Source organism: Camarhynchus parvulus, chromosome 12 (genome assembly GCF_901933205.1).
Source record: "Camarhynchus parvulus chromosome 12, STF_HiC, whole genome shotgun sequence".
Classification (NCBI taxonomy): Eukaryota; Metazoa; Chordata; class Aves; order Passeriformes; family Thraupidae; genus Camarhynchus; species Camarhynchus parvulus.
The window spans coordinates 7,485,920-7,503,028 of NC_044582.1; the positions used below are offsets into that span (position 1 = coordinate 7,485,920).

The 17,109-nt window shown below is 35.4% G+C and overlaps 1 protein-coding gene across 9 annotated transcripts in view; it reads right to left on the reverse strand.

The window, feature by feature from the left end:
• The window catches only part of ERC2 (ELKS/RAB6-interacting/CAST family member 2), a 405,797-nt gene that overhangs the window by 130,931 nt on the left and 257,757 nt on the right, over positions 1 to 17,109 (reverse strand). For all 9 annotated transcript variants that reach the window (XM_030956690.1, XM_030956689.1, XM_030956685.1 and 6 more), the window contains one exon: positions 4,173 to 4,320. In XM_030956690.1, coding sequence (XP_030812550.1) covers positions 4,173 to 4,320 — 148 coding nt within the window. The remainder of the gene's footprint in view (positions 1 to 4,172; positions 4,321 to 17,109) is intronic.

Consider the following 17,109-nt stretch of genomic DNA (forward strand, 5'->3'; position numbering starts at 1 on the left):
AACACAGATTCAAAAATCAGGTTAAAAATTAGGAGAATAAACTCCAATGTTAAATGCAGAAATATTACTTTAGATATTTCTATTTAATAGAAAAGTATAAACTAAAAATGTTTTTCAAGACAATAAGGCCACTGAATGCTTTGTATTGACATAAATGGGATCTGAATAGCCACATTTAAAATCAGAGAGTAAAAGCCATTTTACTACATTTTCTGAGAACTTTTAAGGAAAAAATAACCAGGCTGATTATGAAGTTATTAGGACATCTATTCTTACCTATCCAAAATAAACAGAGAACCTGTGTAGCATAAGTGCAACAAAAAGAAAACTGTATCTTAAGGGTCTCAGACTTCTGTTCACAATTAGGTGCTTAAAGCTTGAACAAGACCAATATTATCACTAATGGTAAACAGCATAAACTGAAGAGGTAAAAAAGCAGCAGAGTGATCAATTATGTCTGCAGTACCCATGTAAATGACTTCTTAACATGGATTCTACTCACTGTCCAGTGATGCAGCACAATTCAACTGCACAACAAATGTCTGTCTGAAGCAGATCTGTGTAAACAGCAGCAATACAATAACAACAGCAATAACAACATCAGCAACAAGAGGAATAATAAAATTATGTGGTCCTATAATACCCACACCTGTGAAACTCAAGGCAATCAAAAAGATTAAATTAGTATAGCATCAGAAACTGAAGCAACAGTGTTAGGAACCAACCCTAGAGTTGCTGCTGCTCACAAGTGCTGCAGACAACCATGTCTATAATGACACTGTGAAAAAACAGTGCATGACTTTTCTGCTCCCACACTTGTTAGACATATAGAGAGCTTAAATGCAATTAATTAATTAATTCAAAGCGCTGCAGAAAAATTTTTGGGCTGCCAGAATAATCACAATCGCAACAACTTCAAGAAATATTCTCTTTCTCATACAGTAAAATAAACTCTTTCAATATCATAAAATACACAGTGCAATAAAGCTGAATTTATCTATCAGGGAAAATGCAATTTGGGGTATTTTGTTATTCTTGAATGCTTGATGTCACCACCATAATATCAGAGTAGCAAGGTTTCTGAAGTATTTCACTAGAACAGTACATGTAATGCAACCTGCTGCCTACAATTCCACTTTACTCATTTGCTGGTGAAAGAGATTTTTAACATATTTACAAGCTAATTAGTAAGAAATAATTCTGTGTATTGCATGAAAGAGAAAATATTGCTAGCTGCTAGTTTGCTGACGAAGTGTGATTACACACATTTTTTAAATTCCTTGATGGTTTCTCACTCTTTTTGCTGCATTAGCTATATGTTGATGTGATGAAATATAGAGCAGTGAACTAAAAAACACTGCCAAACACCAGCTTTGCCTCTGGCCAGAGTATTCTGTACACCTGCAGGCCTGAAAGCACTGGAAAGGTTTCTAATTTCATGTTTTGAGAAGAAAAAGAAAATGCTCTCAAGGAGTTAGAATACCTTGCATTTTGGCCAACTGCACTTTCATTTTTGGCACTATATCCTAGAAGTGAAAAGAGACAACTGGGACATTTTCTCTCAGTATCCAAGTTCAGGATGAATCAGTAATATACCAGTGTCTTCTGCTGTTCCCAAAATCTCTTGAGATGTTCTAAAAATTGACTTTCTAGCTAATTATTTCATGAAGGATTGCATCACTGTACAAATTTATCTATAAATTCCTTCTCAGAATTCTCAAAAGGAATCTTGGCCAGGGTGATTATGAACATTATGTAATCACTCAGCCAAGTCCACGTGGTAATCTTGTTTAATACTGTATAACTGAAAGGTTTTTTTAAAGTCTACTACAAAGTTCTATAGCTCTCAAAATATAGCATTTGGTGTATGAATATAAGAAATTCCAGTGGTTTTGTTTTGCTGGGAGTGTATTACTATGCTTCCCAATTATTTAAGCAGTAAACAATAAATATTTAACTGACAGATTGCAGCTGCTAAATTGTATTTAAATCATTACAATGAAATGCTTGTTTCTTGTAAGAAAATGTGTTTGCTAGACAGAGGTCAGAATTATTACAACTAACTTTACAGCTGAATACACTGTGATACAAATAATTTTTCTAGGTTATCTAGGTTTTGACATAAAAACAATTATCTTCCAGCTTAAAACTAACAGAGCTTTTACTTAAACTCACAACCCATAAAAAGATGGCTCAACTCATTCGTATAAATAACATTTTAATCTTTAAAATATGATATGCCTACCTGTAGCTTTATTAAAATAAATCATAAATATTCCTATTTCCTGACAAAGGCAGAATATTTCATTTCTCTAAGATGCTTCTTTTAATTTTGCAGTGTGAAAAATTGTGACAAATTATTTTAAAATCAATGTCTTAATAGGGATTTACAATGTATTCAACATTCACAAAGGCCAGAAAATGTGGATATATATGAGAGAATATAGATTTTTTTTATCATGGACCAACATGTTATTTTGCCTCTCAAAGCAAAAATTCCTCTTACAATACAGAACAGGGATGAATTTAATGCTTTATGTTAATGTTTAGCATTATCTACTGATTCATCTTCTAATATTTATAAATATTTCTCCTTTGATGTTCGCATTAGGCTGGAGAAGTTGGGCTTTTTTGAATTCTCGCTTTCAGCAGTGTAACAGCTGTGGAAACGGAGGATGGGACAAATAAGAGCAGAAGAAAACAAGCAATGCTGCAGCTGAACATTCACTGAGGCTCTTGAGAATCAGGGACAGCTCGAGAGGGAGCATCTCTCAAGGAAAGAGAGGAACTGAATCACACAGGGGAGTCTGCCCCTGCCCCTGGCCAGCACAGTCAGAGCAAGCCTTTGTGCTGGATGCACATGAGAAACCTCTGGGGGTAGACAGTGGTTCTCCCCAAAGGGATTAAAGAAGTATGAGTGAAGTCTACAACCTCTATTATCAGATAATTCTTAAGTGCAATAAAGGGGTGACCTAGTTAAACCACATTCCTGTTCCTGGTGACTCTTTTTTTGTGGTGTCTGAGATAACAGGGAGATTATTTTGGCATCAATTTAATCTAGTTAAATAGCTTTACTGAAGATCTTTATCGCTATAAATAATGGAGGTATTTGAAGTATTTGGTTACAATTCTAACTGAAGTTCTCCAACACAATGTTTCGCTAGCAATCCTCTTCCTTCTCCCTGTCTGAAGAAACCAATCAATGTTTTGAACACTTCCAAGCAATAGCTTAAAGGTGCAACACCAAAACAAAACAAGCACAACAACAAAACAGTTGTTCAGTTCCCTGATGAACATTTTTTAAAAATCCTTGATATTTAAAGGTATCATGGAACAGGGCAAAAGGGTGTGTTCATTTACTCTTCAGTAACCTAAGATGAAGGTAAAAAAGGGAGACGTCTAAAAAAAGGAAAATAAGCACCCTCTCTTTTCCAAAGCAAACCAAAACAAAAATCCCTAAAATTATTTGGAACTCAACATCATCTGCTCTGGTGCAGCACAGTGGGATGATGTGATAAAAAGCATGATGCATACCTGCCTATTTATCATATAGATTTTGATGAAATGTATCCTGGGCAGCTGACTGACCTGGTGACAATTGCATCACGGCCAGAACATATGTGATAATATCTGTTTCTAGAGGGTTTTTTAACTAAGTGGTTTTTATTTAAACCTCAAATTACTTATAGTGTTGAAGACACAGTGATTTTTACCCATTTGAGAATTTATTTCAAGGATAATCACAATTTCTAGATAACCTCTCAGAAAGCCTGAAGCCTTATGAAAACACAAATTTTTTACAACAGATAAGCAAATAACTGAACAAGAGCAGGTTAAAATGAGTCAAGAGAACGGATAGATCTTGCTTTATGCAAAGAGCATCTGCTGTCCTCTTTCACAGAATTAAGAAGGTTGGAAAGTATATGAAGAGAGAAAACAAAATGCATTGGCTGCATATAATGTGAGCCAAGTAAATGTGCAGCGAATTCTTAACAACTCCAGAGAAGCAATAAACACTTAAATGGAACACATCCTACCTTGTGCAACTGCTGACACAGGTCAGACCTGGCTAGAACACTTCCAAAAGGACATCAGCATAAAACAGCAGAAACAAATGAAAATAGTGCCAGTTTTCTGTTGCCACGAAAGTAGGAAAAGTAAAGTCTACCCACCTGCTGTTTTAACTGATGTACTAATCGGTCCTTCTCTCGTTTAAGAGCCATTACTTCATCTTGAGTCTTCTTTTTCTTTGAAGCAGACAGCTCAAGCAAGGCAATATTTGCATCTTTTTCACTAATTGCAGCAAGCAAAGCTTCCTGTCTGATAAAATAAAACAAAATTAAAATTGTTACATTCTCATTAAAACTGAATATATACTGCTATACCACACTATGTGAGATGTTTCTTTCAATCACTAGGAGAACAATCACCTACCTTCTGAACACTTTAAATAGCAAACACTGTCAGGTCTAACCAAATAATGAAATCAACTAATTAGCCAAAAATTTCTCTTTATAGACTTTTCATTATTTGCTTCATCAACCATTTATCTCAGTCTATTTTACTACAATATGATATCTAACAAAATAGTTCTGTGAAACATCTTGCTTTTAAAAATTTTTGATTTTTTTTTGTAATTCACTTTCATGAATTCTAGAATACCTTACACAAATCTCTTTTGACTTACGAAGATCATAGAGATTGAATAAAAGAAAGCAAAGTGATAGAGATAAAAGCAATTTTTATATTATCCTGTTAACTTGGTACTCTAGGGTTCTCAGTGCAGGAATCTCTGGATGTCTTCCTCATATTACTTATATGTTTTCCTATGGATTTTCTATTATTTGCTGTGTGAACACAAAAATACATTTCTAAAAGTAAAATTCTAGAGTTTTCATTGGATTGTTCATGAGAAATCCTTTCCTTTGTAATCTTGACTTCAATTTTAGAGAGCAAACAGAATCTTACAGCACTTAGATAAATATGGGGTGAGACAGACTCACAGGGGTACATCACAAATAGTTTGTGAGGAGATAAGACAAAGACAATTTTTTACAACATGCAGTTGAAAGCACAGATCTCGCAGTGTCTTATACCCTAAAATGCTCATGCTCTGGCAAGGCCATAATCTGTCCTTTCATTTCATAAATAAAAGAAATATATTCACCTTCTGCAATGTATTTGGTGAGAGACTATGACTTATCAGCCAAGAAAGAGCACATAATACCTAATAGCTTTTAGAAAAGAATATGTTATGGCCTGTGCTTTTTCCCAGAACTATATAAGATCAATCATTAAAAAATAAACATGGATAAATGAATCATAAATTAACCTTAGGCTCCAACTGCTAATAAATGTAAGAATACGGCTCATGAACTTCATACAGTCAAGGTGAGCTAAAAGTTTGGAATTCTCACAGTCCTTTGCTTGCCAGCAAAAATGTCAAGAAAGTATTTCACTTTTATTTCAAAGTTCCTAATGTATTAATATAAATATTTATAGGACAATATTTCTGATGGAGTCAAAGAAAAACAACCCATTTATTTTAGGCGAAGTTATGCGACATGGATCAATTTTAGATAAACAGTTGCATTTTATTCATACACTTTAATAGTCTCATTTATTATTCTGTCTTGTTCATTCAAATCTCAGTTAAATGATGTTTAAAAGAGAATGCTGTAAGACCCCAACAGTCTTAATTTAAATTATTAGATATGAATTATTTTAAATAATCAATATTACACAAATATATATATATATATCAGAGGGGCTGCATACCCATAATGCTAATTTGAAATGAAATATAGGTAAATTGCTTTTTTATAAATCTCGTAATAATGCATAAAAATTGCTGTAGTAATTTGTAAAAGACTCAGTTTGTTTATGTGTTGTGCTCAAGTACCTATTGCATAAAATTGTCATTAAAATATTAGATTTTTAATGCATCAAAATAGAAAGAAAAGGTGTTTTGCTACTCTATTCATTTCCTCTGAACTTGCAGAAATCAAGCAATTTATCATAAAATCATGGAATGGTTTGGGTTGGGTAGGACCTTAAAGCCTATCCAGTGCCACCTCTGCCATGGCAGGGACACTTTCCACTACCCCAGGGTGCCCCAAGCCCCAAAGTGCAACCTGGCCTTGGACACTTCCAGGGGCAGCCACAGCTTCTCTGGGCACCCTGTGCCAGGGCCTCACCTCCCCTACAGATGTCAGACATGATAACACAAATTCTCTGGCAGAAATAAAGGTATTCTGTGACTTTAAAGCCAAAGAAGAGGAAACAGCATATTGCATGTAGGCATAGAATATGTTCCTTCAAATTAATACTACCATCACAAACCTACCTATTTTCATTTTGAGTGTGTTAAAGAAACCTATATCTCAGAATTTCCAAAGGTTCAGAATATATTTAGGTTCATTCTTATGTTGTGTAGGTTAACTCCATGCCAGCCAGCCCCAATATGTTTGCTCTCTAATAGCAAACTCCACAGTAAATACTTGTCACCCATGAGGTTTTTAATGATACATAGTTACTTCACACATATTACAGCTGTAAAAAGTCAAAAATTGAATAAAAGGATTAAATTAAAGGTTGAAAAGGACATGAAGCTATACTGAAATTTTACTTTTCTGAAGTTTAGATCATGTCACTGCCTCTAAATTGGCAGTAAAAACACAAACCTGACTAGTGAGGAAGAAGAGTCAGAACTACTGAATTACTTGGTATCATTTCAACATCTGATAATAGGATTCAGTCACATCCATATTTTTTGTACTGCCAGCCAAAATGTGATCTTGTGATCAGCTGTGCAACATTCTCCACTCCACTTTAAAGTAACAGATGAGGTGAAACCTTTCATGGGAGAGGAAAGCCAGTCAACATACTTTGAAAAATCTGCACTCTGGATTCTGCAGCCCCAAACCCACAAAATTTTGCAGACCCTAACATGTATTTTCTCAGCTGATGGGGATTTTCCTATCTTGGGAAAAAGCTTGTGAAACTATGTAACCAAACACTTTATTCCAGGAAATAATGACTCATATCAAGCACTTCCAGGAAATGATGGTTCATAGTCATGTGAAATAGCTGCTGTCAAATGACACCACAAGTGGTCCACTGAGACACTCCAAGATTTGAATCAAACCCACAGCACATATATGTTTAAACTGCCCCCCCCTAAAATTATTGCCAACACATTTTTTAAATCTTTGTAGTTAATTTAAGTGGAGCTGGGAGGAGATGAGTGCGCGACATGAGGGTGAGGATTTCTGGGGAAGCGCTTCCCCAGCCACATGGAATGATGAACACATCAAAAGCAAATTCACACTGCCAGCACTGCCAGCACTCTTGGAACCACCCAAATTATTATTATTATACCCAAATGTGTGCCAGCCTCTGTTGAGAAGCTGCAAAGCCTCAGCTATTTCAGTGACAAGGTGTTTCAGCTCAGGCATGGTGCCACACAACATGTTGATGGCTCCCAGACTGGGGCTGGCTCACACAGCCTGCCCAGGGTGGGCACAGCACCTGTCTGCACTGACACATTCCTGGATGTGGCAGCAGATTATCCATGTTTATTATCATGGATAATCTCAACAGCAATAGCCTCAAATATAAGTGGCATTTTACCAGGCATCCGGGTTAACAAGAGGTTGGCATAGCTGGTCTATTCTACCAAAAGATAGGTCAGTTGCTTTAATTCTTGTTAATTAACTACTTCTGTTCAGAGGGAAGACAAATAAGCCCGAAGATTTTATTATTATTTTTCAGAATAGAAAATAAAGATGCAGGTTGTGATAAGAGCACCTGAGGAAACCATGTCCTCCTTTACTCCTGCATGGCCAGGATCCAGCCGCCACTAAGTCCCTGAAGACAGAGGTGGAAAAAGGCCTAGCCCACACTTGTGAGGCACTGGAGGTGAAGAGATCCAAACATTTATGAAGCTGCCTCTCAGGACAGATCAGGATCTCTATGTCCTATTGATTACATATTGATTACATATTGCACACTAGTTTACCTTATCTGTGAAAGTTGTTATGCTGGCCTGTCATCATATTTCAAGTTTCCTATGGAAGAACAAAACCTCATGGGCAGAAGCAATTTATTTTAGCTATTCAGTGACCTTTCTAAAAAATTAACTTCACTGTTTTTGCAGCAAACATTTGAAATGATATTATCTGGCCACTAGGAACAGGGTTAAAATGCCAGCAAAGTGGACGACAAAAATGATTTTCTCACCGACAAACACAATGTACCTTCCTCAAAAATGTAAACTGGTGGCAAGGTTTACTTAAATCTCTCAGGTAAGTCATACACTTCTACTTTGCTGCCAGAAAATGAAACTCATCATGAGTTTTAGTGCTAGAATTTTTGAAAATCAGGATCTGATTTGGCACCCAAGAACAACATAAAGTCTAATACACTCTAGCTAACGTGCCTAAGAGTGTAAGCATAATTTATAATTCCTAATTATCTACTGTGTCAGGAAAAAAAATGACTACCCAAATACAGTTCTACAGAGATGTTATCACTATTTGCAGCCAAAATGTCTCCTTATTGTTTAATAAATTATAGCAATAAAATACATTTTAAAATAATTTATTAGAGCAGTGGATTAAACTACATTCTTTAACAGTAATATTTATAAAGAGTAATCCCTTTTGTTATTAGTAGTTTTTCCTCTCTTTTCTGGCAAACTAATCTGTTATACAAATAACAGGGTAGTATTTTTAACACCAAAAAAAAAATCAGTCTAACTTTTCACAGTAAAAGTAAGTAAACCCTCAAATTAAAAAAGATATATTAAACCTAACAGCAAATGCTCCACATTGGTAATTATTCTGCCCGTGTTTCTTTCACCTGCATAAAGTAATTCCTAGGATTCCCAACTTATATCTTCCACTATAACATGCTGCTTATTGCAAGGAGAGGACGGAAAAGTTTTCCCTGGAAAAGCAAAACTTATGAAATTAAATTTCTCCTCCCTGGCAAAGACTGACTGCAACAACCCACAGCAACCTCAGGCCAAGTCTCCTTAACACAGAGCCAGTGAATACAAGAGTCTCTTAATAAGCACACTCACAGCTGGGGGATCTGGGCTGACAGTCCAAGTGCTTCCACTGAGAAGTACCAAGGAAATTTGCACAAAAATCTGATTATACTTAGTGTCACTTCATATACAATACAAAAGAACAGAAGAAAGAAACACTACCACTCTGATGGCCAGGAATTTACACAAGTTGTGTTCTATCCAAAATTTCAGTTTGTATAATGTTTCTATTAACTAATGAATAATGGGCTAGAAAATCTATTTGTTACATTTCAATGAGGCTTCAGAATGGGGGGATTTTCATGTGCCATGAAGACAGGAATAAAATTGGTCTTTACAAACCAAAGATGCTGTCTAGAAGACTAAGGAGAAACTCCATATTGGAGATCTGTTGTGAATAAGGCAAGTATCATATTAAGAAGTAAAAACAAAAACAGATTGCAAGGCAAAAGCGAGTCTTTTCATCTACACAAAAGGTCTTAGCTGAAAAACTGAATCCAGTACTCCCTGAAAAATGTGGGAAAAGGCAGAGAAATGACTGATGAGACAACACCAGGAAAAACTACAATAAATAGTCTTTGAATGACAACATGCTAATGAGAACCTAAAATGCTATGTCAAATTGAAACAGAAATACTTTTTTCTATATTCATGGCACACAGAACAAGAAGCAATGTCCATAAATTGCAGAAGAAAGCAGCAATTTTTTCCCTCCTAATATCTAGCCAAGGTGTAATGATAATAGTCATTCCTCGGTGATAGTCAAATACAAAGAGTCTTTTCCTTGGAGGAATGATCAATTATTAGTCTGATAACAGAGATAGCTTTTAAACAAACAGAAAGTATAAAATAATATAAATCTTTTAGTAAAGTCACTGGAAGTAGTGTCAAAGAAAAATCTGAATTAAAAAAAAATACCTTACTTAGGATTAGAGAAAGCAGGTGATAAAAAAAGTAGCTCAATTATAAATGTTACGTAACACCTGAAAAATGCAATCTTAGGGATCTCTAGCAATACACATGCAGAGTTTGCATTTGTGAAAGCATCTGTCCTGGAGTGAAAAAATTACTTAATATGAAAAGGAAGTCTTAGCATACTAGAAGGGAAGATAAGATAATGCAAGACGAAATAAATCCATGAAAGTCTCTGTTGAATGCCAAACTGAAAAAGTATATTGTATACAGTATTTTATCAAACTTCAGCCTAAACAAATGTCAAATGGAATAATTTTTTTAACAAATATGGGCAACAACCGAGAAAAAAGAGTTGCTCACTAGCATATATTTAGTCAAGATTAACTAAGGATAAAAAAATGTACTAAGAACAGATTTAATAACCCTAAACTGTCATTCAGCTAGTAGGAGGTATTCAAGATACAGCTAATAAAACACAAAAAAATGGTTCTAACCACCCACAAAAAATCTCAGTAGTATAAAACACTGAAGGATGACCACTAAGATAAATGCTTTCTTTTGAGAGCTGCCTTGCAGTTAACCTTCTTAAAGAGTCTCCCAGAAACCTCTAATCATAATACATTGCATTGCCACTTATCACAGTCAATTTAGAAGTGAGCTCTGTAAACACTCCTGCCTTACTCCCCACCTCTGTTAGTCTAAGAATAATTTTTTGAGCTTTAATAAAAGAACCCCTGACAACTTTTTGGGAGGTGGGGTGAGTTCTTAGAAACAGTCCAATTGTAACCTAGCAGAATTCCAAGATTAAGATTTATAGAAACGAGACCTTCTAATGAGAACTTTTACTGCCTTTACTACTTAAGCTGTTCTCCACAAAATACAGAAATGCAATTTAAAAAGTCACTATTAAAGCTAAATCAAGTCAGAAATGTTTGAACTAATGATATACAGTACAATACTCAGCCAGCTTCTTACATGCTAATCATACTGAAGGACAAAAAAAAAACCAGTTCAATCAACTTTTTCACTTTAATTATTGTTTTCTTTCCCTTGTGACCCCCGGTATTCAACCTTAAGTTCAGTAGGAGGTGACTAGAGATAGACGGTGATGAGAGATCCTGTTTGAAACAGCTTCTCTCTGTCACTCCCAAAGCAAATAAATGGTTTGTTAAAACATGCTGTTAATCCATTATGGATGGGCATGCATCTTAGAAAATAAACTTCAGAATATTATTGGTATTTTAAAGCTTTTTCTGACAGAAAATTTATCTCTCCAGTTGCTTGACAAAAGCACATTCATGGATTACTGCCTTTAAATGAACAAGTATCTTGCACTGTATTCAAAGAACAAACCCCTTTGAAATACTTTCAGAAGACAAAGAGAGCATGAAATTGCATTTTGGGTTGTCCTGGCTCCCTTAACAGCAAACACAGACAACTATTGATGCTCCACAGCCCAAACACACCAAGAAAGGGCTGCTCCATTAAGTGTGGGACAGGAAAAGGGGGAGCTGCTCTTACACACCCACTCCACACTCCAACCCACCAAACACTTCCTCACATGATCTGAGTATCAAATCTTCAATTTTCCATCTGATCAAGTCGTCTGCTGGAAGCAGGCATGAGGATGAAGTATCAGTGCTTACACTATGTGAGATGGACAACAAATAGCCTCTGTGTTACACCTGTATTCATTTTATATTAGATGTAGATTAGACTAAAATCAGGAAGAAAAGGGAAGACTCATCTCTTCCTAATATGGAATTTCAGAGTAAAAGGAAAGAAGCAAAAGAGAGGACCTGCTTCTGAATAACCTCAAGGAGTTTCTTGACAAAGCAGCTTCCTTATCCATCTGTGCTCTTCCTCCATTCTACGTCCCCAGAGCCACAGTTCATTACTCCCATAATCATACCTCTACTTACATCTCCCACATTGCCTTTACATTGGCAATTTCAAATTATTATCACTTTTCTCCTCCTTAATGGCAACTTGAAATGTGCATATAGGTCCTTTGTTAAGGAAACAAAACTAATCCAGATTTTAAAAGGCAAAGAAGGAACTTCCTGGCCATCTTTCTGGACTAGTTTTCAAGTAGGAAGTTGGGCACTCAACTGCCCTTTGAATTCTTGGAACTTTTTCAAGCCCTATAACATTGTACTCCTGATGTCTAGATAACTTATATTTATTAATGACAGATAAGTAAAACAGATGGGCTAAAAAAGACATTGTGAAAGCAATTACATCAGAGTTTCCATAACCATTGCCTTATCAATTCATTCAAACAGGCAGCAGAGCTCACACAGGAGCAACCGTAACAACCTTCAGATTGTGTGAGAAATACAGAGGAAAAAAATAATTCACAGTCCTGCAAAGCATAACAGAAGAAATTAGATGACAATTATTCCTGAGTTCTGAAGCTTTTTACTGGAACTGACTCCTGTTGCTCATTTGGCTTTGTTTGATTCTCCACAGGAATGACACCAACACTTGGATGAAATCCCTCTGCCTGCTCTGTGCCACAGCCCAAAGCAGTGCAGAAATGGGGATTGCAGGGAAGAAGGATGGGATCTGAGCACATGGGATTGTGTTACAGCACAACATGGCACTGCACAGGGTCCACCTAAGTTAAACAGGAAAACAAAGCTACAGGTAATCTGTCATTGTCAGCCCCCTCATCCTTCAACAGCGCTTTTTTTGTTTATAGAAGACAAAGATAAAAGTGCTTTGGAGGAGGAATGGTTTGATCTTTAGAATATAGTTCTTGGTAATGTTTTTCAACTGCCAAATAAAGGTTTAAGCCGGGAAAAATGTTACTATTAAGAGCTATTATGGTTTTAATGAATTTGCAGAGAATTCAAAATATTTGAGTCAAAGACATATAAAACTGAGATGCAGAAATGTGATATTAAAAAAAAAAACTTTGTTTTTTAACTTTTGTTAGTTGTAATCTGTCCTTAGTATTGAGTTGAAAACATATTCCAAATAACCATTTATTACAAAGTAGATGGTTATATTAAATCATCAGTGGGGCTTTTTTCAGCTATTAATACATGCTGATCAAGAAAATTATCCACACAAACAAAAATTACACAAAACTCAATTTCCTTCATTTCCACTGGAAATTAAACAAAAATATTAATTTGGTTTTAAAAGAAGTCTTCCTTCTGAAGGTCTTCCTTCTAATTTTCACAATTCTACAAAGAACTGCCCTATGAACAACAAACATCAAATTCACAAAATCCAATGTAGATCACATTGAACTTGAAAATATGTCACAAACTGGGTCCATTTTGAAACAAAATATAGAAATCAGTATGAATATATTAGAACTCACACCCTGAGCTTTACAGTGCATTAGAAGACAATTTTGATAAACAAAACTGCCTGGGCACCTAGAGAATTGCCAGAATACACTCTCTTGGCAGTGCATAACTCATATTTGATATCTGATCTCAGGGCACAGTTGAAATGCTCACTGACTAAATAGGGCACCAGACCAATGTAAATCAGTGCCATGTAAATCCCACCAGTCACAAATACATGTCAGAGTACACTCTGTATGTGAACCTGAAACCAAGAAACCCCTCAGATGTTTGAACAAACACACCTGACACACACCCCCTGAAGAAGGCTGATATTTTCATATTTTAACTATTTAAATTTAGATCTGTAAAGTCAGAAACATCATTACCTTTACTAACATGATGTCATTCATCATTTATTTCTACATTATGAGTCTATGTTAAAAGTTAGATAGCTTAATTTGATTGATACAGAAAATTCTATCAATTATTACAATTCAACATTTTTATTTTGTAAAATTATGTTTCTGTTAAACTTGCCTGGTTGATAAAGTATTGCTAGGCACAGAAGAACCTTTAAAATATCATTTCTGACAATTTAATTATATCTGCAACTACTGGAACAAGCCACAGAAAACAAGTATTAACACCAATAATTATTGGAGCTAATATTAAAAAAAAAGTAAGCAACTGGATAAAGAAGATAAGCTATTTTTATTTCTTCTCTAACTAGCAGGCCACAATTTCTTTAGGTGCAGGATGTCTAAAGACCTAATTGCCTAAAAATGCTGTATCAGAGAATATCTATTCAAACCCTGCCCCATTAACTTTATCTCAGTGGAAAAAAAACTCCAAATTTAATTTTTAATAAAATACTGCACACCCAAAATACAGCATATGAAATGAACAACTATAAAATAGAAAAGTATTAGTAAAGACAATGAAAGCCTGGAGTAGGAACAAGATATTTCATTTATAAGGAGAGAGGAAATTAGGCAACAGCACACAAATATTTCTCTAATTAGTATCTTAAAATATTGAGAATGAAAAAGATAGGATACCACATGATGTTATTTAATTATATGACTTCCCCGCTAATGGAGCTGTTCACAAGCATTGCCAGAAGCATGAAGACCTCACATGATTCAACTTTGCATAAAGAAGTTTCCTCATTGATCTTCTTTGGTGGGTTAACTGTTTGAAAATCTGTTTCTGACTAAGGAGACATTTTAGAAAATGCATATGTAGAGTCTTGGAGCTCTAAAATAACCCATCCTGGCTCACAGTGAAGACACTCTGTGCTGACTTTGTCAAAGCAGACTAAAGAGGTACAAACCATGTCTGATCAGGTTTAGAGCCACAGGATGGATGTTGGAATGGCCTTAAGGAGTGAGCACAGTAGAAATACCAGAACTGAGATATCTTAATATAGTTCCATAATGAATTGTAGAATGTTTAGTCTTCATAAAAAACTTCTCACCAAACTAACACATGAAGTCCCTATTGATTTCAGCAACATTTCTGACAGTCTTCAGCAAAACTTCTTAACCTGAAGGACTTTTATTCCGAGAAAAAAGGCTTTGCTTTTGTGCTTAGATCAAGTTGGTTCAAATTCTACTACAAAAATGGATAATAAAATCACACAATAGAATCCATAAACTACACTGGTTACTGAAAATCAGTACTAGATGATACTTTTGAAATCATTAAAATCAGTGAACTAGAATTAAAAAACTATAAGGCTCTTACTGTTTGTTGTTTGGTCAATCAAACTGGTGTTTCTTTATTGTCAATATTTTATCTATCATCTCTCTCCATTGTGAGAACACTTCCTTCTCAAGCTATCAGCTAGGTCTGTGTCAGAACCTGACTGGTCTAATTGGGTATTCTCATTATATGTTAAAATAACCCAGGTGAATCTTCCTGGGAGGGTATTGAGACTGTTCCAGAAGCAGCTACCAAACACAGGTCAGATAGCAAAATCAGGTTTCCCTAGGGATAGTCCTACAAGAGGTATGTTTGCAAGAACATTTGAATTAATAAAAAATGCTGAATTTCTACAGTGGCTCTGATACAAAAATCTATAATTCCTTCCAAAACGTAAAACATGGACTGTCCATCTGACAAAAATCAATGGTGCTTTTGGAAAGAAAACCAAATTCAGCAATTAAAAAAAAAAAACAAACCCAAAACAAACAAACAAACAAAAAAACTCAAACAAAAAAAAAACCTCATTAGAATCAAATAGGACATGTTCTGGAGGACATGTTCTGGAGGCTCGGCATGCCATGGTTGATTTTTTTTTTTTAACTATGTACAAATTTGCACTTACTGCAACCATGGATAAGCTCTAGAATCCATGACCAAAAAAATATATATTTCTGAGCAGGGTTTTGAACATTACCTGAATCAACAGCACATCTGGAAAGAATTGTGGCAGAATCAGCCTAAGAAGCAGTTGCTATGGAAAATGCTGGCTGAAATTGCTATCCGGGTGGCCTTGTGACTCACACAAATAATGTGATCCATTTTCAGATGAGCTGTCACTAGAAGGAGGAATGCTAATAGAAGTGCCATTGCTATGAGAAATAAAACAGCAGCTGTTAATTTCTGCAATGAGCCCAGATTCAGTACAGGTGGGAGGAAATAATGGCACTTCAGCTGCTCAAAGAAGCCAGAAGTAACCAAATCAAAGTCTAGATACAATTGTAGGTGTAGGGTTCTTTTTCCTGCTGCACAAAAGGGACCTCCTTAGTCACTACAACTCAACTCTGCAGGAATCTCTGCTGCTGAATGTTGTACTGCACTCCAGTACAACAGAAAATGCACACTCTCAGAATACAAAATGATGTGAAAATGATGTGAAATTTTCTAGACATTACTTTAAAGCATATGAGTACCATGCTAGCTGGCTCCAACAATTCTTCCCCAAATAAGAAAGTAACATAAAAATTTGCCAAAACTACACTGAAAGAGAGAATGCAGCATTATCCTTTCTGGACTGGAAAATTAACCAAAAAGCAAAAATTCACATCAGGATAGAGCACAAAGAAATTTTATCTACGTCTGCCTTATGTTTTTCCAAAAAAAAGAGGAAGGCATGCTGGTTATTATTGTGTTCATTACAAAACGCTGTGATTTAACAATAGAAAACAAAGTTCTAGTTAACAAAGAACTGAGGTATTTTTAAATGTAGGAAACGCTATGTAAAATAAAAATATTTAAAACATTTTAACTATATTCAAGTATTAAAAACTTGGCAAAGACCTAGTTGGTTTGTTTATTCTATTCATTTTAAAGCTACCTTTTGAACACTGCCCATGGTGCTACAGTTGACTTCAGCTTATCCTTAAGGCAGAGATTGGTAATATACAGAGTACAAAGGAACAAACTGTGTTTCTCCCCAAATTACTTCCATGCTTCTGAACATTAGTGGAAGTTGCTCTGTAATGAACAATTACTAACAGCTACAATTGTTTGGGAGGAACAGAGTCCATATGATGTTTATAAAGGCTGACATATTCAGTTCACATTCGCAGGAAGCAGAGTAGCTTGAAGCAAGAGATCTGAACAAGGAACTCATCACATCAGTGCTGACTACCTAAGTGAAAAGCAAATCAGCAAAGTGCATGGGAACACACTTTCACATGTGTTGACAATACCTCCAAAATATGTGGCCTAAGAAAACACTGTCTCAGACACTCATATAATAAAGAAACTTATTTTTATTCTCTGTAATCACTACAGTGAATAAGACACATGCAGATCATAATAAAAGGAGGAACTGCTAATAGGTATTTCCTCAATAGCTATTTTTTCCAACAGGTAGAATAATTCTTA